Genomic DNA, 25,303 nt, shown 5'->3' with positions numbered 1-25,303 from the left:
ATGCCATCCCTCCCTGTCTAGCTTCCAGTGCGCTTGTCGGCACGAGAAAAGAAAGCGCTGAGAGCGTGCACCCAAACCCCGTAACTCCGCTCATTCTTGACGGATTTGAGAAATTTTTACGGCAATAGATTTGGGAGGCAGTAAACTCCGATGCTGAGGTCATTAAATCATTACTTGGAAAAGTGGTTCATGACCCCTTTAATGCTAAGGCTCTTTTAGGAAGCACAGTGTCCCAGACAACACTGTGAATTACTATTTGCGTGCACATGAGAGCCCTGTGGTATGCAAACAGTGTGTCGGCATGTTTTGAAATATTAACTGATTGTTTAAATGCCTATTGTTCTGCAGTATAGGTGAAATCAGACAGTTATAAAAATGGAGAGCTTGCACTGGGTATGGGCATTTGTAAGATAGCAGAGTTCAAAAGTAGGGATGAGCGAATAGTGAATTGGAGGTTCGAAGCGAATCTGAAGCGAATAGTGATTTGGTCGAATAATTTCGAATCGAATAGTTCGAATAGTATTTACCACGTATTATTAAGAAAAATGAGCATTTTTGTCATGACCCTTGCACAATATTTTTAAGGATTGGAACTAAGTATGAGTGAATGTTACTTTTTTGGTTTGAAATTAAGTGGAAGCAGCCTTGAATAGTATCAAGATTTGAATAGCAGTAGGGTGCAAGTTATAAGTGGTGCAATACATTACAATTTAAAAATTACTATACTTAGCACATATAAGCCCATATAACACGCTTTTAAACTTTAAAAAATATGTACATTTAACCTTGAAGTGTGGCTTCGCGGCAGTGGAGATTTCCCCTGGATGGGTTGTTTCATGGCACAGCAACCAGACACTGCAGTGAAACCACCTTTACAGGGGGTTATGTGTGGTCAAATGTATACATATATTCGTTCATTTCGAATAATCTAAATTCGTATCGAAGCGAATTCGAATACTGTAATATTCGTTCGAATATTCAAAACGCCCGAATATTCGCCCATCCCTATTCAAAAGTAAATAAAGCGTGCACACATCACTTGCAGTCACATACTCAGTGTGGCCATGCAGCAAAATAATCCAAGAAGTTGTGCATTCAAAGCACTGCCAGTGTCACCATAATGGATGTCTGTGGTCGGCCTGCGCATCTCATTTCTCCATGTTGCTAAATCACATCCTTCCTACATTTGCTTGCTCTTTGTGCAGTCTGTTTCCACCTAACTACCTTAGTACTTAAAAAGTCACAAACACCAGTTGCCATCACATGCCATGTAGTTTACACTCGTGCAAATATTCAAGGCTGTACATTGCATTTCCTCTGCGCCACTTGTGTGTTATCACTGCAGCCAGTGATTTCACATCAGTCTTTCTCTTATGAATTTGCTTGCAAAACAAAGTGAGTTGCATGCCAAGTTTCACCTTCCTCAAGCTCTGTTCCTGCACTAAACCAACATACGATGTTCCTGCCTATCAGTCCGTGTTTGCTGAAGACAACTGCCCAAGAACTGTGTACTTGAAGCTGAAACTTGGCAAAGACAGAAAAATTGGTTTGTTGCCTGTGAGTAACACTGGTGCTTAAAGGGTTAAGGCTGCTCATAAACAGGAAACTTGTCTCCTCTGTTCATAGCATTGCCTGTTTTAAATTTATCTCTCAAGTCCTTATAGTGATGAAAAAGATGCCGTGGTTGAACGCAGTGAAGCCAAGTTTGTTGAGTGATGTAGCTCGGTTTTGCTCAGAGACGACACTTGACGCTGTCAGTGCTGTCAATGTGAACACGCAGTGAATTTGAATGCACCCAGCACCTCTCGCAGTGGTGGCACGAAAGACTGACCTTGAGCCGCAGTTCGTTTTTGCGAACCCGCTGCACTAGCGTTTCGTTGAAGCTATTTGGCTGGCATTGCAAGAACACATGAGGCACATAGAATGAAGCATGTGATCAGCACGCTGACCTTGGCTGAGCTTGCAGGTCACGGAATGAGACGTTTTCTTGGTTTGTACCTGGAAGAGTAGAGCTATCGCACTAAAATGTTGTGTGGTTTGTTACCATACCTCTATTTTTATGTCTAAACACTAAACCCCTAAACTTGGGCCAAATCATGCAAGAAGTATACTCTTGGATGGCAACTTGGGTTGGTACTTCGGGTACGTACCACTCTTCAGTGAGCCACCTTGATGCCAACTTGTGTAATACCCCTGTCACACGGCAAATCTAATGTCATTTACAGCGAATGTCATTCGTTTGTAACACAATATTAATGAGAACTAACAGACAATAATGCCAGGGAAAGTATAGGCGATGTTATTTGTAGCAATTAGGATATAAATATGAAGAAAGTAAAGTGGACGAAAAGATAACATGCCGCCGGCAATCCCCTATACTTTTCCTGGCATTATTATCTGTTAGTTCTCATTAATAATGTGTTTAACAAACAAAAACGAGCCCTTAAGAGTCATCGTCTTTCCTTCATTCATTCAGAATCTAATGCCATTAGATGGAAACGACATTTTCTGTCGAATGAGTTCACGAAACACATTCGCATTCGATTTCGAACCGAATGCACAGTCTCGACGCCAGGGACGTTTTAGGGAGATGGCTGTTAACTTATGTATACGTAACTTTTGTAATTTGTAAATATCTTATTCTTTCTAGAATAACTTATTACTGGTTTGATGACGTAATAGCATGCGCGAAAGTTTTTAAAAGAAAGCTACTCTCAACTACAGTGGCTGGACACCGGCCATGTTTCATTTGTGCTCTTTTGTCGTTGTTGCCTGTATCGCGGGTGTTGATCGTTCGATTGCACACGTTTTAGTGATCAAGGTGGTGACTACACGAATTAGCTGCCGCCGTCTCATTTCCGCAGCCGGGGTGTCAGTCGTGCTCCTACGCTTCAGTTCACTGTACTCACGCCTGGTCATATCGTGGGCCATGTTTGTTTTTGATTGGCTCTTGGCTTGACTTCGTTTGTTTCGTGCAGCTGTCGCAAGTTGTGTAAAACAGCTGCGTTTATTTCTGGGAGCAGCTTTTTAGTGATAAAGAATTATTTTCGAGGATACATGCATATTACATGCAAGTTTTATTAAGACTTTTATTTCTCCCAAAGTCACAGTTCACGAGGACTAAGGTCATGGTCATCATTTTAAAATTTTTGTTTTCGTCGTGGGACAGCAGGCAGGTAAAATGACATTAAGTTCACCTAATGTCATTCGTTGTAAATGACTTTAAATTTACTGTGTGACAGGGGTATAACTCTGTATCAGAACACAATGTGCTGCACTTCGAATTAGTATGGGGCATACGCAAGGTTGTAGCTGCAAGACAGTTGTATGATTCATAATTATTCTCTACCAAACCAAGCTGTCCCTGCATTAAGTACGTGTCAATTCAAGTTGAGCCTGCTTTCATTTCATTAAATCTAAATATTGAATTGAATGTGTTAGTAATCCATGCCTTAATAATGTGGCATAGAATCAAGACTGATGACATATAGGTCACGAGGACATAGTGCTCATTTAAAGGGACATTAAAGGCAAATATTAAGTCGACGTTGATTGTTGAAATAGCGGTCCAGAAACCTCGTAGTGCTGCTTTTGTGCCAAGGAAGTGCTTATTTTGAAATAAAATCACGTTTTTAGTGGTCCGCATCGCGTTAGCGCGCTTCAAATCTCCCGCCTGAAAATACGACTCTCATACGTCACTGCTGCCGTGCCCAATGTTGCCCGCTTTTACTGCGCGGCCGCCGACACTAGTAGCAGCAGAGCGGAAGTAGCGGGACCCACAGTAGCAACAACGGCCATCGAGGCTTGCCGCAATCGCCGCAATGGATGTGGACGGAGAACCTGACAACGAGACATTGGCTCGCGACGCTAGGCTCCAATTCAGCGACTTGAGCCCCGATGATCACGGTATGCTGCTGAGGGCTCGTAGTGCCGGCGTCGTTGCGTACTACGATAGCAGCCTCGGCAGCGACTCTCCCGAGCCCGAGCCCGAAAGCAGCGAGGAAACCAGCAGTGCGGTGTCGGGCGACGAAGCTCATGCGGCATTTTGTCGAACTTTCTGTCAGAGCGACTTTCACAAGCGTGCAAAACACACGCAGGCAGTACGCGATCCCGAAACTACCACTGAGACGGGTGAGGCGCAGTTCGGCGAAAACGAAACCTTTGAACCACGCGCGCCGTTCCCCATGGCAACGCCACGGATGTTTTTTTTTTTTTTTTCATGAATCAAGCGGAAACGAACAAACAGCATTTTATTACGTCTTTTGATGCTCGGAAGGTTCTTTTTTTACTGCTGCTAGTTTGATTACTAGTGATTTATTGTAGGCCGACTTCCATACGTCATCGGGATCACTTCGAAAATGTCCCACTCGTGGCGCTCGTCATGTGATACATTTAGCTTAATTTCTCGGTAAGTAGGGCACTGCTGTTGATAACATTGCCGTTTTAGAAGTTGTCATACATTGGACTTTCACTCTGACATAAATTGTTATTTGCCTTTAGTGTCCCTTTAAAACAAACTGAGATTTTTAGAAAGTGACAAGTACCGTATACACAAAATAGCTCATCTTGCACGCATGCAGTGGAAAAGCTAGCTCAGACATGCCATCCACACAGGGCACTGATATTAAAGAACCATGCCTCACTTTGTATGTATCACGTTGTTTGTCTTTTCATTGTGTCGTCTGCTGAAAGTTTTTAATGATTGTGGCAATGAAAATATACACTTCAACTTTCAGTGAGTAGTGCAGTGCAAATAAGGAAACTTCATTTGCAGTGTTTTCTTTCTCTCTCTCAGTAAGTCTTGTTTTTTGCCAAGATTACCTGATGAGGTGGCTTAGTGGCTCGGGCATAGTAGTGCCTAGTATAAGTTTGTGGGTTTGATTCCCAGCTGTGGCGGCCACATTTTGAAGGGGTTGGAAAAAAAGAACACCTGTGTGACAGCCCAGGCTGTCAAAATTAATTTGGCATCTCCCATTACGGTGTGCCTTGTAATAACTTTCAACATGCAAAGCCCCACAACTTAATTTTTAAAAAAAGCTAGAAAATTATCTGTGTGTGCACTACATCATCTTCCCTAAATGTACAGCATGTCATTTGCAACCACAATGTTCTGGTGTGGCATTTAGAGTTGTAGTGCCTGCTTGATTGAGCGCCTCTTCAGTTTGCCTGTTGCTTGTCAGACTGCTTGATAAGTTTGAATGAATGATAAGTTTGAATTCCTGCCCTTTCTGGACTAAGACCACCATTAGCTTGGGCCAACAAGGATGAGTTCGCTGCCTTCTTTTTCAGTCAATAAAGGTTTAATTAATTAATAATTATTCAGCACCTTGTGGCATGTCCTCTTTTTGCAGTAAACTGCACAAAGAGGACACTGCACAAACATATGCAGCTGCTCTATACTCTATTTACACATGTCGCATAAAAGCCGTGGTAGCTTTTACGTTGTGCAACATTATTTGCAGCAAAACGTTGAGCCTGCATCCTATAACCACTTCACCTTTGCAATGCACACTTCTATGAACTACACTCAAACATTGTTATAACAGTCGCATCTGCCACCAAAAAAACTTCGTTATATCCGGAAATTCATTATAAATGTTCATTTGTAACACTGCATCTATGACAAGACTATTCTTCCTTTACTTTGTCATAACCGATAATTCATTATATCTGTGTTCGTTATATCGAGGTGTGAGTGTACACTGTTAAGCTGTGATTCTAATCCAGTCTACTGATGATGACAGTGGCTTATGAGCTGCCATGATGGCGCAATTGCTACGACATCGGGCAGTTCTGTGGGAGGTCGCAAGTTCAATTTCCAGTCATAGTGGCTTATTATGATGGCAGGGAAATGCGGAACTCCTCGTGTACTTGAATTTAGATTCCCCAGCTCGTCAACAACTAATCTTGGGTCTCCTGGTTGTCTCATCATTAGCTTGTTTGGCACGCTAAAACCCCCTAGTTTAACCTGGTGATGATGGTAGGCATGGGGCACTTGCAATTACTCTAATCTGGAGTAACGCTGGTTTTACATGTTACTAATTACTACTTACTAATGTTACAGCATGTCACTAATTTGATTTTGGCAGTATGTACTGGATTGGTTCGAATTGCTTGCAGGTATAATAAAAGGATGTGTTCAAAACTCTTATCCGACTGCAATACAATGACTTGAAATGCCACTTGGTTAGGCCCTCTACTCAAGCACAGAAATGAGTTCTGTGTACAAATGTGCAGAGTGTGAAGTAGGGTGAGACCAGTGTGGTCAACAATCGTTGCCTTCAAGTGTTAACAGAGTCAACTTCAACTTGCCTAGTTATTAAGAGCATGGAAAATGGATTGAATGACAAAGAACAGTGACGCAAACAAGCACAGCATTATTTGTATTAGTCCCCCCCCCCCCTTTTTTTTTCTTATTTTCTATATAACTAAAAATGTGGACACCAAAGGGGAGGTATTTGCATTATCATACCATCTCGAAATCTCGCCTTAAGTAACCAGAGCAGGTTAGCAGGCCTTGCAGGTGTTGTGAATTTCTCAAGTTACCAGACATACACGTTTCTTTTCTGTTTGGAAAAGAAAGTAGTTTAGCTTTCCATTCATCCACTTTGATACACAGAATATGAATTTTTTTTAGCATGTCGAGCAATATAATTAAGCGTGAAAGGTACCTTGTTCCATACATAGTAGGTGTGCGATTTACTGAAGCTGTGTGAATAATGCGGTCATAGAAGTCTCACTCAGCCCATTTGGAAGTCCAGCTGGGTGTTTTTTTTTTAACTTTATGTCAAGTGACATTACTTGTGCATTGTGCTTCCAGTATGTGACATGCTATCTTTTGGTTGGGAGTGCAAGTGGGTCACTGGTTCCAGAAACATTTTGACTGACCCACCACGGTGGTCCAGTGGTTATGGTGCTCGACTGCTGACCCGAAGGTTGCGGGCTCGAATCCCGGTCGCAGCGGCCGCATTTTTGATGGAAGTGCAAATGCTTGAGGCCCGTGTACTTAGATTTAGGTGCACGTTAAAGAACCCCAGATGTTCGAAATTTCCGGAGGCCACCACTAAGGCATTCCTCATAATCATGTCGTGGTTTTGGATGTTAAACCCCAGCAATTATTATTGTTATTATAAACGTTTTGACTGGAAATAGGATCAAATCTCCGATGCCTTTCATACAATACCGTGTTTTACAGTATTGGACTTCACTTTTCGTAAGATTACGTGCTGTATGCCTATGTCTTTCTTTTGTATATGGCTCGCTATTTGTGGTTGCTAGTGAGAGTGGCGAGAGAAGTCTCTCTAGCTTTTGTAGTGCTTCCTGTTAAATAAAAAATAGAGTGTACGTAATTACATTGTCATCTGCATTGTATATGAGTACTTTGTTATTTGCCCCTGTGCGTCAGTGACCATGGCGTTCTTCCAGTAATAAGGTCACTGGTTCCAGATATGGCTGTGCCGGCCGCATTTTGAGGGTGGCAAATAGTGAAGAAACTCCTATGGTCAGATTTGTGTGCACGTTTAAGAGGTCCAGGTGCTCGAAATTAAAGCAGAGCCCTTCACTGAAATGTCTTTCATAGCTTGAGTGTTGCATTGGGATGTTAAAACCTGTGGGTTAATCAACCATATGCCGCTGATAATGCTCCAAGACTGTGCATTTGCTACGCGTGGAACCACTAACAATTTTTCAAATTAGTTGTGTATTTTTTACAGCTTTTCTTGTCAGCTCAAATTTAAAAGCATGTAACACTACTTTTATTGACATCAATGTAGACATATAACACTTTTCGATATGCTCTCTTTGTGTCGCTTTCTCAATGATAGGTGACCATTTACACCCTGCCACCAGGTGAACTCATCTGGCTGCCAGATATAAACATAAATTGCAGCAACTTGTATTACAAAGGCATATATGCCCGTTTGAATTGAACCAATCGAAGAAATGTTGGTTACATATTAAAGATATCTTTTATTGAAGGGCCCCTAAACCACCCATAGGTCGAAACTTAGTTGTGATATTGCAGTTGTGCATGAGTCTACAACAAACACGTAGCCATGAGAATTTTTTCGAAACGGTGCCGTAATAGTAGTGGAGTTACATGCTTTTGATGATACAAAAGAGGCCCTCGTTCATTTCACTCTTTCCTTCGCTATTCTCCATTTGTCGGCTATTCTCTCCTCCTGGCCGAGCGCGTACCTGCGAGCGAACAAACAGGTGTTGTAGATGACGAGCAGACGACATGGTGACGTCACGGTGAACATTGAGGAGGTGAGGAATGTTGAAAGGCACAGGAGATGAGAACGGATCGTTTCTTGGAATTCGTGGGGCACCCGCGGCTTGTAGCGCTGCTGCGTTTGTCATTGTTGATCGTGATGGCGTTCTGAACTCGATGCGGGCGTTGACTTGAAATGTTAAAAATTATCGGAGGTGGTTTAGGGGCCCTTTAAGGTAACAAAAAAAGAACTCCACTTTTTCCATGTTAGTCTTGTGTAAAATTTATCTGGCACTTGGTACATGTCCTGCACTTTTGACTTGGGGCAGAGTGCATTTAGCAACCAGAAAGTAGTTGGCCAGTTATATTGCTCATCATGCTTTGTTTCAGGCATGGCACCGGGTTACCGTTTGTGTATACTTTATAACAAAGTTATGGAATAAAGAGACCGTAGCACCTGTCCTCCTTATTTGCTCAGTTGTGTGTGTACTGTGGAGTCTGTAGTTTCTTTTGCTGCTGTGAGTGTTGGCTGTTAGACAGACTGCTAGGGCTATCACCGGGACTTTGTGTTTTATTTGTGCGCATTAACACTTTGACTTTAATTGGGGTACATTGGATTCTTGAATAAATGGATTGGAACTGTGAGGAATAACACATTAATTTTCTGACATGATGCCATGAAGCAGTGAATGTATACTTTATCACATTTAGTGGTTTCAATGTACAAAAGCTTGTATTTCTTTACTCCCCCCCCTCCCCCCCCCCCCCTTTTTTGTGCAGCCTAAAGCAGTTTACAAGCTTCGACACTGGCAGACCCCAGATGCTGAGGAAGACCTTGAATCGACAGAGGTAAGGAGCTGTCCATTGCATTTTGTGTTTCTTGGGCTCCCTCTTCTTATACAGAGGCCGGTACTCATTCTCTTTATGGCTGCCGGCACCTGCTGCTGTGCGTCGCATAACTAGTAGCATGCTGTTGGCCAAAAGCTGACAGAAATCAAGAGCGGCATTTGAATCAGATTCGCTTCTTGTCACAGGGTGCTGCGTCATGCCGCTGTCGCGCTCAATAGTTTGCTGTCATCACACAGTAGCTATACTAGCGTGCACAGGAATTGCAACGGCAGAGTGCGATCGTGTTTCAAGTGCGTTCAAGGTCATAACACACGCTGTCATCACTTCTTTCCCCCGTGCCATCCCTCCCTGTGCAGCGTTCAGCACACTCGTTGGGGCGAGAGGAGAAAGTGCTTAAAGCGTGCAACAAATCCCTGTAACTTGGCACGTTTTCGACGGATTCGACAAAATTTTGCAGCAGTTGAGTCGTGGGGCAGTAAACTATGAACACTGCTGAACGCTGCTTGTGGGTATGAACATTCTCCCTGAACACTGCTTGTGGGTATGACATTCTTCAATTTCTTGTTTATGGCCCAGTTATTTTTCTAGATGATGATTTGTTCATGACACTGTTTCTGACAATGTGTGTCAGCAGCCATGATGATCTCTAAAAAAAAAGAGAATTTACTAAACAATTCTGAGAGTGTCATACCCTGTAGTGTTCTTTTGAGTAAAGATCAACACTATTTGCAGCTTCCTGGCATGTTTTGCTACAGCGCTAGGCTTTCCACGAGCAGACCATATAATTGGACCATGTAGCATGTTGTAACTTGAGAACTACTCAAGGTATCATGATGAAACTGCATATTTCCCTATACAAGACACTTATTAGTATGCATGCCAAATTTCATTGCTCTAGGTCAACAAACAAAAAAGTTTTTTTTCAATGCCACCTCCCCCCTTAAATAACTGTTGCCATGCAAAAGTTCAAAGCAGGCAAAAGTTCAAAACTACGTTGTTGTTTTTTTTCCTAGACTTCTACCGTCCTCTTGAGCTGAAAATTGAGCCCAAAGCCAAATGCTGTCCATAACTCACCTTGCCATTGAGAGGAGCAAACTTTAGGCTGAACAGTGCGACTCGTCATTGGTGGTTTTTGTGTAACCTGCAAGGGGGGGGGGGGATGAGTACAGGTAAAGTCTGAAGGTTAAAGGGTTGTGCCTAGTTGATGGCTGAGGTGAAAATCATGTGATAATATACCAGGTGCTATAGGTATTGAACTGTACAGTATGCAGACTGGGTTTTGCATTGTAAAAACTTCATTCCAGCTTTATTTTGACTTGTGCATGCTTCATTTGGGGGAAAAAGTGATCCATTGTGCAATATTGCTCTAAAATGGAACATAGATGATTATGCTGAGTGAAAGTGAAAGCCTCTTTCTTTGTTGCTTCCTCATCAGTAAAACTGAAACCAAAATTTAAAGCATGCTATCATCATCCTGGCATTTGGCGGAGCAGTCGGCAACTGTTGGTGAATTCCATTGGCGGATTTGGAGTGGCCGACGAACTCTGCGCTGGAGCATTCCACTCCGGCGGAGAGCAACTGAAGGAAATCTGCCAATGGAACACACGTGCTCTCGCCAGAGCATATGGTAGGGAGCGCTAGCGCACACTTGATTCGCAAGCGCCCAGCCTTCCTCGCGTTTCGCACCGTTTTCGCCTTCACGGGCGCGAGCGGAGATACCGGGCACGGTCGGAAAGCGCATTGCATCGCGCACGTAGTACGCCACGCTCTGCACACGCGCGGGGAGCTTGCAACTTCAAGTCGAATCCACCTCTTTTCACGGAGTAGAGAGAGCTGCTCCGTGGAGTGAATCTGGCAGCAAAGCTGCTCCTGATCTGCCAATGAAACACACAGAGAGCACTCTCAATCTGCCAGTGCAACAGACTTACTCCGAATGGAGCAAAAAAAACTGCTACCGGAAGTGCTCCAAATCTGCCAATGGAATTCACCATGTGGTTCCAGATATCACAAACTTCTGTCCCCTTGTCATGGCACTTCTTCACTACAATCGGTCGTTGTGCCATTAAACACTATATATTACCCTCATCATCACTTGCACCCCAACTGTGCCAAGTTGTGCCGGATGGGATTTGCAGTGCCTTTCTGATAAAATTCTGAAAAACTGCATCATATGAGTCTTGGAATTTGATGGGATATACCGCTGGCTTGATGGAACATGTGCACCTTGACGAGCTCTGTAATACATTTTCATTAACCATTACCTTACCACCTGAAATTGTTCTTTGTAGCTGTGCAACACTGCATTTTATGTTTCTTCAAAGTACAATGGGGTGGGGTGGAATTACATCTGATGGCTGGCTTCATATTTTCGTTGTCAGTGTGTTGGCCCATGTTACTGAGAAACTTACATGTAATATGAGAAACGCAATCTAAGGCTTGCCACTTCATGGCACACCTTCGTGCGTCTCCTCCTCCAGGCAGCACTGTCATGTAGCATCCTTCAACCCTTTAAAAAGCACAATAGCAGAACTTCCGGTTGCCATTGCATCCGAGCATTTCCTGCATGTGGCATTACTGCTTGTGATAAATACTCCTGCAAAGCATTGTTCTCAGTAATAAGTGTAAAAAACTTAGTTCTGAAAACGATGTATTGAATCTAGTATTGCATTATTTTTTTTTTTTAGTCTCGTGAATATATCACAATTGAGTGTTTCTCAATGCGGGCAATTATGTTTATATCATTTTAGGCTGCACATGATCGAAACAAGCTTGCTGAGGAATTTGACGAAGATGTGTTCAGTGACAATGCTCTAACAAGAGAAGTACATCAACCATCACAGCCATGGAAAGATGCTGTAACATCAGTGAAGTGTCCTCGCCAGGCTCGTGGGGTAAGGGTTGCTGTGAACTTTCATCCTCATAAAGCAAATTTAGAATAAAGGACTATAATAAACAGCAAAGTGAATTAGTTCTATGTTGCAAGTCATTCATACAATATGCTTTCAAAATAATTATGATGTGTATGTACCTGATTATCATACCTTATGCATCAACATTTGTTTAAGAGTTGTGTATGATGAAACATATATATTATGTGGTTACAAAAATCAGCACTTCATTATCTCATATTTTTGTGTTGGAGTACCATATACAGTGGGGTGTGTCCAGATAAGATCGAACACGAGGTCCCGGTCACCATTCCCGATTCTGATGAAATTTACTGTAGGTGTAGGCATTACACCCAGAACAATGGTTTCGCAGTTAGTTTTGCGAAAAAAAAATTTGTTCGCCTGAAAAGAAATATACAAATTTTGGCCGCAAAAAACGCTTTTCCGCCAATTTCGCGATTTCTGAATTTTGAGCGCACCTAGGGAAAAAACGGTGCACTTCTTCATCACAATATTTATTCCCCTTAAAGAACAACTGAAATAGAATCTCATGAGTCTATTATTTACCTTACTTGTCGAAGCACTTTTGAAGAAAAAAATCACAAACTTGGCAAATCGCACAAAATACCTGTATTTCGGGAATTTATTGCTGCAAGCAAGTTAAAGTGAGGATAATAAAAATCGGTACATATTAACTTTCATACTTTCGCTCTCTTTTAAAATAATTTGTGTGGTTTTGTCGCGCTCCGTTTTACTTGATAATTGGGCTGAAACGTAAGTAATTTACCAAAAACGCCGAACTTTGAAAATGATTTTCTCAAAAAGGCCATTTTTAATTTTTTTTAAAATCCCTCTGATTGAAGTCAAGGACGTCATCTATCATTATGCAGAAAAAAATGTTGCATTATTTTGGTTGCTAACAAGTTATAGTGCGTCAAATGAGACCATGCCAGCCTAGCGGCCGCGTCGTTCGTTATGGGCTGAAACTCGGATATAAGTTGCTCAAAATACTTGTACGTGACATAATCACAAATCAGCAGCTCCACACCAACAGATGCGCAGCCCGGTGTCATGGTTCAGCAAGCTTTGTCTTGGGATCAGCCGCTTGGCAAACCCGCAGCAGCGGCTGCTCGATGCTGCGGGCACTCACATTACATGAGTGCCGCTTCGACTGCGGATGAGCCCCGCTTGCGCGCCAAATGCAATGCCAGGAAACTGTGGTAAAAGTGCCCTATGTGGTTCAGGCTTAACTAAAGAACGTCAGGCTGAAGAAAACTTACCTTTGAAGGCACATATTCACTTTTTGCATGCCTTGCTTCAAGGAAAGCACAGCATGTACATGGGGATAGCGAAAATTGCAAAAAGGAGAAGAGAGAGAAGAAGAAGCTGCCTGTTTTGGACATCTCCAATGCTCGTGTATTCGTCTTTATCTACGCTGTATCAAAACGATTTTGCTGAAAGTTCACTGTGCCTGAAAAAGTAATTCATTCAGCATGGACAATGAGAAAGGAGCGACAGTGATGAAAGAGGTGCTCTGATTGCTCCAAACTGCTCATAAAGAGAAATGATGCTACAAGCTTCTCCAAACTGTGATTTTGGTTAGTAACTGCTCCAAAACAGCGCTGACAAAATGAAGACGAGGAACTTTAACCGTGTGACCTACTGACAAGCCCTAAAGAAACCGATAAAAATCTGTATACTACCATTCTAGTATGCAGCTTTGTCGGCTCTGATCTCATTTATGCAACAAAAACTAGCATGTCAAGCATGCAGGCTATTTTGGTGAAGTTTGAGAATGACTGAAATTGCTTTGATCTCATACCGATTTATCAACTGCTGCTTTGGCTACAGTAATATGTGACTGTGGTTGTTTCTGTAATATGGTGCTCAGCTTTACCGGATTGATCTCATTTCTGCCACGAGTACTGGGTTTTAAATACAGTCAACTGCCGATTTTTCGGACGCCTGACTTTCCGGACATGCTCGAAAATTCGGACGCTTTCGTGGCATCGTCACCAGCCCCATAGACTTCAATGTATTAGAACGTCCGAAATTTCGTACGCTGAAGCTATTCCGCCTCCGATTTTTTGGACTTTCTGCCCAAATTGCAGGTCTGAAAGGCATTATTTGAAGTCCCCACCTCTGCCACATCTATTATCTCGTAGGTTCGAACCAGCGCTTTTGCCAGTCGATCTGTTTGAGACAGTAGCAGAGTCCGAAAGTCAGTTTTGCCGCAATACCGAAGCGTTATGGGGTGAAGCAGACCAGAAATTCAAAGGGGCCGCTATCGCGGCGCCGTGCGGCGATGTTACGGATAAGCAGTGGAAATGCACGGAGGCGTGATGGCGGCAGCTGGCAAACGTGCCAGTACGCCTTGATCGCTGACAACCCTTACGATAAGCATCTTCAGTTACCTGCTCGGTAGTGCACGTGGCCTAGCGCAGTTGCATGAGTACTGCACGCATTTAATAGGCGAGAACCCAAATGCGCCGCGCCGCCATTCCTGCTGCATCTTTGCACGAGACCGCTAAGTGCGCCGCATATACGCGTTGACTTCGCGGACGAAACCAGCTCGCCATTGTCGCGCCCGTGTGCGGTCAGGACCTAAGTGCGCATCACGAATCTTTTCATGATAAATGCGTGCGTACGATACAGCAACAGTAAAGTGACAGCGTCAGCTTAGTTGGCGATGTGCTGCACACAACTAGAAACGATCGGCTTGACACGGCAGCAAATGCAGCGTATCGGCGGCGATTCGGCGATGTGTGTGCACATCGTTTACATGCGCACACGCATCGGAGAAAGCCGGACGAGGCGTCCGCTCTTCCGCCACAGTCTTTGTGTTCCGCGTCATCGTTTACAAACACTTCATGCAAGATAGCCGTAATCTATTCCGCACTTTGCTGTTATCAGCAGCGCTCATCACGAGAAGCAAGTGGCGGTTGGCACGTACCTAGTTAAGCGGGGTTCGCGGCAGGTACCGAATGTATTTGTGAGAGCCTGGACGTGCACCAAAATGCCTGATAATTGTACTGGGAGGCATTAAAGCTATTTCGGAAGTGGCTGGGGCGATTTGACCGCTTCAGTTAAATAAAAAAGCATGAATTCGACTTTTCGGACTGCCCGATTTTTCGGACGATTTCGTGGTCCCTAGGGAGTCCGAAAAATCGGCAGTTGACTGTATATAGCTTATTTCACAGCGCATTCGATAGCCCGCCGTCTTTTCACTTGTTTGTTTCAAGCAATTTACGTTGTTGTTTGTGAAATATCGTTCATAATACATAATAATATTTGTGAGACGCTTCGCCAGTGCTTTGAACTCCAGGATTTGTGTTGCATATTTTGCTATCTGCTCCTAAAGCACCAATAGCTGCTCCAAAGCAATACTTTTTCTGCTCCAAAATCTGCTCCAAAAAGTAAATTCACTTCCATTACTGAGACCCGCCACGTTGGTGTAGTGGTTATGGCGCGCAACTGCTGACCCACAGGTCGTGGGATCGAATCGCGGCTGCGGCGGCCGCATAGGCGGAGAGTACGGGGGGGCAGGGGGGCTCGACCCCCCCGTATGGCTTCAACCCCACTGATGGCGGCCCGAGAAATTTGTCAAGATCTTGGCTTAGGTCCCCGTCCACTGACAACTGTTGGCCGTCCCGTTCGGTAGCTATTTCACAGGGGGCTGTTTATGCCCGCTTCTTTTTAATTTCAGGCTTTTAACATTCGGATCATGTACCAGTGACGAGTGAAACATTCAGCTGAAAATGCCCTCAAACGGATTTGTACGTGCAGAATATGCTGAGTCTTGAATTGCATAGCGACTGGTTTTCAGAAAAAAAAAATGCTACTGAGAATACAAAGCAATCCCGACACAATCAGTCGGGGAATGTTTTCGCACAGACTTGCTCTCCAATAAAAAGGTAATTTCCTGGTTGTCTACAAAGAGGTACACTTCCACATGCCTGCCCAGAAAGGTTGCAGAGAAAAGACGGTACGCATTTTTTATTTATCAGCAAAGGGTTTTACTGCCAGTTAAGTGACCTAAAAGCAACTCAAATACTCATCCGGAAAACAACCTTCGACGGAAAAATTCGTCACCCAGCTTCGCACTAGGTCTAGTGGTAGCAAATGGTATTTTATACCATCTGATAATTATTTTCGGTCATCTTAAATTGTATATTCACTGGTATAATTAAAGCTTCCTGTGCCAGCATTAGCCCATTCTCTCCTGCCTGTGCATGTTTTAACAAAGTAAGTAAAGCATGTCAATAAAAAAATTCTGCAGATCCCACGCAATGTCAGAATCTATTTTATGTGATGCAGTGACAGAGTAGCAGCAGAACACACCCATAGTAGCAGCCTATACCACATTTTTGGCATTGAGCCAGGCATTACGAAGTAGATGAGATGTTTTTGTGTAAATTGAAAAATAAATCTACAGTCTCCCACTAGCTATCTTAATAATGATATAGCGCTGACGGCACCTAAGGCACTAAAGCTGTATTAAATTCTTTAAGTTGGAAGTCGGGCTCCCTCCCTCCCCATATATATATATATATATATATACACACGTGTGTGTGCGTGTGTGGAGAGAGAGAAATGTGGAAGAGCCAGTGCGGCCCCCGCCCCCCCCCCCCGGGAAAATGAAAACTCTCTGCCTATGGGCGGCCGCATTTTCGATGGAGGTGAAAATTCCTGAGGCCCGTGTACTTAGATTTAGGTGCACATTAAAGAACCCCAGGTGGTCGAAATTTCCGGAGCCCTCCCCTATGGTGTCCCTTATAATAATATCGTGGTTTTGGGACGTTACACCCCAACAATTATTATTATATTATTCCATCACTGAGCTAAAAATAACACAAAAATACCTATGTTCACGGAGGTGTTTCCTCTTTCGCACTGCTGAGCGTCGTGATCTTGGTGAGTGCCGCTTTCCTCGCATACACGGCTGTGTAAGAAAATTGGGAGGGGGGGGGGGGATGATCGAAGGCCGGTCAGATGACATTTAAGGGGAGTGCAGACCCCCTGATTGGCTGTTGCTATTGCAGTTTGTGCACTGAAGCTACCAGCAGCTACCATGAACAGCAGGGAGCAGACTCTCGTTTTGATAAATTTTAAACTGGAATTTTGAATGGAGAGCTGAGTGCAGTCTTTAGCTGGTTATACTGTGATTGATGGGAGGCGTACTGTGTTAGGTCAGTGCACACTAAAGTACCCTAGGTAGTCAAAATTATCCACAGCCCTCCACGATGGTGTGCCTCATAACCATACCATGGTTTTGACCAGTGAAACTGTGGATATTTTATATTATTATTAATAAAAGGTGCTTTCTCAAGGCCCAGACGAGCCATTGATTGTGCTGGACCGAAGAAGTCGAAGGCGTTGTGAAATCCCATATCATGTCGGTAAATTAGCAACAGCAAAGAAAATTTCATCTTGTCCAGTAGTGCACTACATTTGACATTGCAAAAGTTGGGCAAGTGAGAATGTAGATAATGCTATGGCACTAGTTCTCACACCTCTGTGCAGCCATGGGTTGTTGCTGACTATGCCATTTTGAGGTACGGTACATGTAATGTCACCGTTACAGAAGCAATGCAGAGCAGTGCCGTGCTTGAGTGCATACTTAGTAGCCTTTAACAGCAGACGTGCATACAACATTCGTGGCAAAACAGCAAAAAGCAAGGTGCCATGATGCTGTTCTTGCGTGGTGGCCGCCTCGCGAAGCAACAGGCATGTGGCGTCATCAGTACCACGACCGTGATTGTTTAGTGCCGCAGTAAATTTAGAGTGTGGTCATCATGCATGAAGAAAAAAAAATCAAATATTTGGTGATTCATTTCAAGGGTGCCATCATTGCATGAGTAAATATGGTACCTTTTCATTGTGAAACTTTGAGTGTGGTCTTCTAACTCCATTGAGATTCAGTTATGAACAACTGCATGTGATTCAAACATTTTACCACTGCTACCGTCAAGTGTAGTTCAATGTATTGTAATTTACGACAATGGGGAAATTTCAAATTTTGATATATATTGAGTCTAAAGGCACTGTACAAAAGGGATCAGATTATGAAATGTAAAAATTATGGTGAGGATTTTGTAACTACATTACATCGAGGTTAATTTGGATACATCTGTTGCATATGTATTGACTGTGTTTTGTTTTTCTTTTTTTCAGCTGTACACAGTAGTCCGCAATGTGAAAAAGGCCTATCAATGCCACGAATCGGGAGAAACACAAGAATTCAATGATGACATTGAATATTTACTGGAGGGAGTGCAGCCTGGCAATCCCATTGGAGCTAGATGCCTGAGGTAAGGCAGGATATGTTGCTTCTAGCTGTTGATTGTCAGTAAAAGAGCTTTCAGTTGGTTGTAAACTCTGCTAGGTACAGAGAGAGTCGAGGATGATTTCATGCAAGTTTTGTACCAGTCTGTCACAGATTTCAAGTTCTTAAACATCCGTCATTGTACTGCAGCTGCTTCGCAAACAGGCTATGCTTGAAGCTATGTTTTCCATAAGTTTTTTTTTCTTATACTTTATTTGCAGTGTTGTTGGCCTGGCATCTAAGTGCATGGTTCCAGCATTCCGGATGCACTTACGAGCTCATGGAATTGTGTGCAAATTCTTCAGTGCCTTAACTGATGCTCCTTCTGACCCAGTAAGTTTCAGCGTTCACTCTTTTTCCTTCTGTATGCTTATGAGGTAAAGTAAGAGTAAACTCTGGCTTATTAATAAATGTTGGAATTATGAAAGGAGTTATAACAGATGGTCAATGTGAAGTGGACGAGATGTTGGGTGATAATAGTTCAGAACACTTGTTGAAAGCATGGAGTGCTGCTTCTGTCACCCTTTAGAGTTGAAGGTTGAACCGAAAGCCAATTGCTGACTGTAACAGGAGCACACGTTGGACTTAATGGGTGTGACTCATCATTTGCAATATTAGGGGCAGCGCCAGAGACGGGCATAGGGGGGCGGCAGCTCCCCCACTTCTACCACTTGCACATAGAACACACGATGGATGTGGGGGCTTTGGACTTCATACAGAAGCTCACGGGGGTGGCAGCAAAAATGCACCTGGAGTGTCGATATAATTGCTGTCACAATAACACAGTGCTGTTTTGTCATGACATGAGAAATAATTGTAATTGTTGTACTGTTTAGAAATGTTCACTCACACAGGCATAGTGTTGATATCGAAAGCACTTGGAAACATTTTTTATACACATATAGTACAGGGCTATACTTTTGCACGGTATTTCATAGGGATATTACAGCTGTTCTATATAAACAATAATTCCACATACCCATGTTTGATATATCTGAGGTTGAATGTGTAATAATTAAAAACCTCTACAAGTACATGTGCGAAACTTGAAAACCCCACAGTGGGAGAGAATGAGTGACGCTAGTGCTCTGTGCTGGTGTCTGCCATTTGTTTACACTGCTTTTCTTAAGCCTTATCCTAGCATTAATTTACCCATTAGTTGGCTTTCTCTTTTTTATCTCTTGGCTTATCTCTTGGGGAGGGGACTTCGTGAAAACCTCCAGCACTTCTAGTGCTTTCTTTTTTCTCTTTCTTTGTGAAAGTTCATGTGACTCATGCAAATTTTCCTTTGTGGAATACTTCATAAAATAAAGCCAGAAAACTCATGAACATCGCCAAACACTGTATAAGAAAGTCCCAGCAAAGCTGGATATTTCCAACATAATTTAGGCAGTAAAGCTGCCTAAAGTGTGTTAAAAGTGTTGCTGCTGTAAAGTAGGGAGCATGGGACGGCATTCCGCACCTTTGAAAAAGCTTTGGCAGGGTCTTGAAGGTTCTTAAATACCCTTGAATTTTTGTCTCGGAAACCTCTACAAATCCTGTCGTGAATTACCGTATTTATTTGAATATAGGTCGACCTTTTTTTCCCAAAAATGTTGCCCATAATCAGCTATCGACCTATATTCGTGACCAAAGAATCTCGACCTATATTCGCGATCAAAGCGACCAAAAGCACCGCACCTATGGCGTTCAACTGCCGCGCCTGCTGTTCTTCAAGCAGTTCCTGCTATATACGCACATTATATACCATAAAATCTGGTATAAAAACCGTACCCGTTCGCCTTTTCTGACTAAGTAACTAAGAAAAAAAAAGTTATTTGTGCAACCGCCTTTTCAAAGCCCCCGCGAAACGCAGCCGCTCCGCCATGTTTGCGCTGGAACCCGTGATTTCCCTAGGTAGGCCGTGAAGTCCCTAGCCCCCTAGTCGTGCTGCCTGCCGACGCGCAGCCGCACTGGCACTGGCCTAAGGCCTCACTCTTTGTTTGTTGTTTGATCTGACGTGACGGTTCGCATTTGCAAATGCGCGGTTGCGACGGTGTCACGTCGGTAGAGCTACACAGCTGACTTCAAGCGTCAAGTGATACTTTTTGCCGAGAATTCCAGCAATTGTGCCGCTCAGCGTGAGTTCGACGTAAAAGTTGATTAGGGGTTGGCGGAAGCAGCGGGACCGACTGTTCGCGTGCAATGGATAGCGTCGTGCTTTTCGCGGCCCAGCAACTGGCAGGCATGACACTCTTGAAAAAGAACTGAGGCTCCGGACGTCAAGGAGGCCCTGCAGAAGGCCAACAGACCTGGTCGTCATACCGCTAGGTATGACGTCCCGGCTACATTAAGGACCGGGTGGCGAAGAGTTACAAAGAGTGGCTTGAAGGAGGATGCTGCAATGACACCGACGGGACGCCGCGAGAAGGGCTTCCCTCAATAGGCAGTTTTAGAATAGCGTACGCTAAGTTAGCGTTAGCGTTTGCCACTTAACGGGAGGCCCCAAGCGGTTAGCGTACGACGCATGTGCAGTTGCGCGAAAAGCCAACGCAAAGCTCTGCGTACGCTATTCTAAAACTGCCTTATGAAGTTGCGACGTGGGTGAAGGACACGCGGAAAGACTTGCCAGCGGAAATTATCGTGACTGGCTTTAAAAAGTGCTGCATTTCCAACGCAATCGATGGCAGCGAAGTCAACGTCATTTGGGATGCCGAGGATGCCTGCGAAGAATCCGACAACCTTCCTTGCACATCTGACGAACATGACACTCCCGGCAGCGACTAGGGCGCTAAGTTAAGTGTAAATAAAGGTGTGGTATGTTTCAATTTTCCTGTTTCTAAAAAAAAAACATGGGTCGACCTATTTTCGAATATTTTTTTTTTATTTCTCGTAGAGTGCTATAAGTAGGGGTCGACCTATATTCGTGCCCGACCTATTTTCGAACAAATACGGTATCCTTCATTTCTGTGGCATCAGTTGCTCTCATGACTATTACTGGCACTGAGGCATTAGCTTCCTCTGAAGTACCTTTAACCACAAAGCTGACTAGAAAACGAGAGTTTTTCAGAGACTACATTGTAATTTTTAACGTTGGCAAGCTTAATATTGATGCATCACTATGTAAACAATGCGTCATAATAAGTAGGCTGTTGAAACTATTTTTTGTTTTGTCGTAAAACGTCTAAGAACAAAATGTAATGGTTCTTTTTATCATTCGCAGCTTTGTTTAGGTTTGTTACTCTGTAAAAGAAGCAAAAAAAAATGCAGAAGAATTTTTAGCTAGAAGCTTTGCTGTCGGCGAAGAATCCAAATATGAAATGGTGCAAAGCTGACCACGATCAATTATCAATTTTACATATGCAGTAGCAAAGCTCTGGTAGCTGCGGGAGGTTGTTTGTGAGCTTGGCACATGTAGCATGATCTTTTTAATTTTACTAAAATTAACACTTTGTGTGCACTCTGATGGCCCCCACCATATATTTTTTTTTGCAGAGCCTGTCACTGTGCACAGCTACGTTGTTCTTTGTCCTGAGCCAAGACCGTCTCACTATGGACCTGGACGCGTCTACACTGTCTCTGATGCTGCAACTGTTTGAGTCGGACCCTCAACAAGGGGAGGGTGGCTTGACTACCACTCCAAGCTCCTCCTCTGAGCTTATTGAGAGGCATCGTGAGAAGGTGCAGCAGCTTTGTGAACAGATGCAGCAGAAAGGTCATGCCAAGCACCTAAACCTCAACAGAGTCAATGTGAGGACCCTGCTCATTTCAACTTGTTTGTGCACGTGCTCACTATTGTCATGTTATATCTTTAAAAATCTGTGGTGTGTGACTGCTGACCCGCAAATCACGAGATCAAATCCCAGCCCCCGCGGCTGTAAAGAACGCCAGATGGTCAAAATTTCCTGAGCCCTCCGCTACGGTGTCTCTCATAATCAAATCGTGGTTTTGGGGCGTTAAACCCCAATAATTATAATTATTACTTTAAGAATCTGTATTAGATTCCAACACTTCATATGGGATATGTTTTGAATACAGAAGAATCCCGGCGAACTGCAATCTCTTCAACTGAATTGCTCCTTAAATGGAACTCGACCTCTAATTTGGTTGGATTTGTATTTGGGTGCTGCGTCCCTGTACATATTTCTGGATAAACGAAACTGCTGTTAAATTTAACATAATTTCCCGGCCCCCTCAGGTTCTGTTTAGATTATACTGTATTTACCACATTTACTCACATAATGATTGCACTTTCATTCTAAAAAAAAATTGAACCATTCTTGAAGCTGCAGTCATTACGCTGGGTAAAATTTTCTGGTGAAGAATCAGGTTGCAGGTTGAAATTTTTACAATGGCTGCCATGACTATAATCAAGGAATCTGGCTGAAAGAGGTCTACTTTTGTATTAAAGGCACCCGTTCACCTCACTTTGTGCAATTGCTCAATGGAATGCTTGGCGTGTACGCAGGGTATCATGAAAAATACAAGATTAGAAACTGCCCTCTTCACCATTTCCAATGCCTGCATATTTGCCTTTATCTACGATGTATCAAAACTGTTTAGCTGAAAATGCTCCGTGCCTGAAGAAATAACTTTGGTCAGTGTGGTTGATGAGAGATGAGCTGAAAATTTCGCAAAAAATTTTGTGGAGGCACCTCGTATTTCCCACTGCCGAGCGCTACCATCTTGGTATGTTCTGAAAGTTCACTGCTCTGCCTTTCCTATCCCACCCTTCTCGCATACAGTGGCTGCATAGGAAAATAGGAAAAAGAAAAAAAAACATTATGATAAATCCAGGTCTCACGAAATATGCAATGTATGTGGACCTCCGATTGGCTGTTGCTATGGCAAGTGCACTGATGCTACCGGTGGCATGCTTGCCTATAGGCCTTCTTTGAAAACTTCACTGATATGCGATTTTTTGTCAGATAATTTCATGATGGTAAACAGTGGCAAACCAATATTCATATTGGAAAGTTTGAAACTAGAACCACATAGCGGTGTATGGAGAGCCAAGAACAACCTTTATCTGATCATATGCGGTGAATGAAAGGAGACGTTTATTGCAAGGCTCTGACGAGCTGGTGATCACACTGGATCGAAGAAGGGCACATCATCGCAATTCGTGCCACATTGCAATAAGGCTGTTTTATATGAACCGTGGGAGAGACAACGAAAGCAATAGTTCCGCAGCTTAAAGGCCAACTCCGGCGATTTTTTGGCCATGTCAAAGTAATGGTGCTTTTATGTTCCTAAGACGCTCCTGTCACGGGCCTGATCGCAGAAACAGTCGGCAAATTGGAGAACAATTTTAAATAAGCAAAAAAGCACCACACCGAAACCGAAACCCAACCGAGCATACTGTCTTCGCGTGATGTATAAGTGGGGACGAAACCGCAAATCATGCAAGGCATGCCGGTCCCGCCAGCGCATAGTATGAAAGCTGCGAAAGCGGCGAAGAGCAGACGCTCAGTTGAAAGGTGACCGTCGGAAATCTTGTGTGTGACTGACCGTGTCACGTGCACAAGCTGAGCTGTCGGAAAATGACAGCTGCGATTCCGACGCATTTGGAGGCCAACTATAATGGCCATTCCTCTTCGATGAAGTGGAACACACTTGTTGTTTAGCTCTTTGCTTGCCTGGTTACACATTCCACCGCCAGATGGCACCACCTGTCCAGGCAGCTCAAGTTTGTGGGGCCGTGATCGGGTAAAGTGCTATCGCTGAGAAGTTCGCGGACTAACTAAAGCTTCTTAATATTGCTATGGGAAGAGTGCATCAGTTTGACAATAGCGGCGTTCAACATCGCATTGGTACGGCCGAAGGAATTTAATATAAGCCAAGTATGAGCCACCTTTCGCACTATTAGGTTACGTTGTTTCGCACGATGCGCAGCTCACCGTATACCGATAGGCCCGGTCACGGTGCATCCTGTATATGCTACGGAAAGTGTTTCCGTGGTGTTCACGCATGTGCATTCTTTAGTCGGTAGGGTATTACCATACTTTCCGTGCGGTAAACCGGCATTGCTAGCTAAAACACTCTAATATAGAGACGCAGGGTAATCGTTAGGTGCGAGTGTTTCGTGACTGCCAACGGGGAATCGTGTGCAGCCCACAACGCGACACCACTTGCCACCCATCGCACGCATTACCACAACCACAAGGAACTGAAATTCACACGGCCAGCCGACGAAGCGCTTGCCAAACACTCGCGATTGTTGCCTTGCGGATAGCAGATGCTTTAGGGGTCCCTCGGTTCCGTCACTTCCGCTTAACAAAAATGACGTCACGCACACAATGTTGCCAATAATTTTGGAAAGCGAGGTGGGGAGAGTCGGGGCAATCAATAAAATTCATTTGCAATGAATCTGCGTATGTTTCCAGCTTGTAATTTGACATAAATAACGGGAACGTGAAAAGGAACGTACCCAACGAATTTTATTGAGATCCATGGACCTCGAAAAATTGCCGGAGTTGGCCTTTAAAAAGTGATTATGCGTTATTGTATGCTGGGTAAGTGCCACTCACTTGAGCAAGCAACTGCAGTGGATGGTTGGCCTGAGCAATCCTACTTGCAGCATCTCAGGATTATGGTTTACACTTGCAGTGTTTGCCGTAGTGAATGTTTCATTGTCAGTGCAGTCACCACTGCCTGTGAGATAACAGCTATTTTCTGTGGTGTATAACTGCTGAAAGCTGCACAAAATCCTGTTTTTTTAGTATAGGTGTCACTTGTAATCTTTTAAATGGCATTCTTTTCGTCATGCTAATATGTGACGGTAAGACTATACTGCAGTCACTGTGCACATTTGTGTATTTTTTCTTGCAGACTGGCACACTAGCACTGGAGACTCTACTAAGCTTAACATCTAGGCGAGCAGGAGAGTGGTTCAAGGAAGAGTTGCGGTTACAAGGTGGACTGACGCATATTGTAAATACAGGTGAGGCACAAAAACCTCCTCTGCTTTTCTTGTTTTGCTTGTTTGTCGTTTGCATGCATGCTTATCTTTTAATAATAAAGTAATACAGTCAAACCTCGATATATCGA

The 25,303-nt window shown here is 43.6% G+C and overlaps 1 protein-coding gene across 1 annotated transcript in view; it reads left to right on the top strand.

The window, feature by feature from the left end:
• LOC119401525 (wings apart-like protein homolog) overlaps positions 1-25,303 on the top strand; it is a 124,436-nt gene that overhangs the window by 16,311 nt on the left and 82,822 nt on the right. Inside the window, exons 4-9 of the mRNA XM_037668410.2 lie at positions 8,993-9,061; positions 11,809-11,952; positions 18,124-18,260; positions 18,496-18,607; positions 21,749-22,003; positions 25,085-25,196. Coding sequence (XP_037524338.1) covers positions 8,993-9,061; positions 11,809-11,952; positions 18,124-18,260; positions 18,496-18,607; positions 21,749-22,003; positions 25,085-25,196 — 829 coding nt within the window. The remainder of the gene's footprint in view (positions 1-8,992; positions 9,062-11,808; positions 11,953-18,123; positions 18,261-18,495; positions 18,608-21,748; positions 22,004-25,084; positions 25,197-25,303) is intronic.

The sequence above is a fragment of the Rhipicephalus sanguineus genome, chromosome 1 (genome assembly GCF_013339695.2).
Source record: "Rhipicephalus sanguineus isolate Rsan-2018 chromosome 1, BIME_Rsan_1.4, whole genome shotgun sequence".
Classification (NCBI taxonomy): Eukaryota; Metazoa; Arthropoda; class Arachnida; order Ixodida; family Ixodidae; genus Rhipicephalus; species Rhipicephalus sanguineus.
The sequence above is the reverse complement of the archived record's forward strand: the minus strand, read 5'-3'. Positions and strand labels throughout refer to the sequence as shown.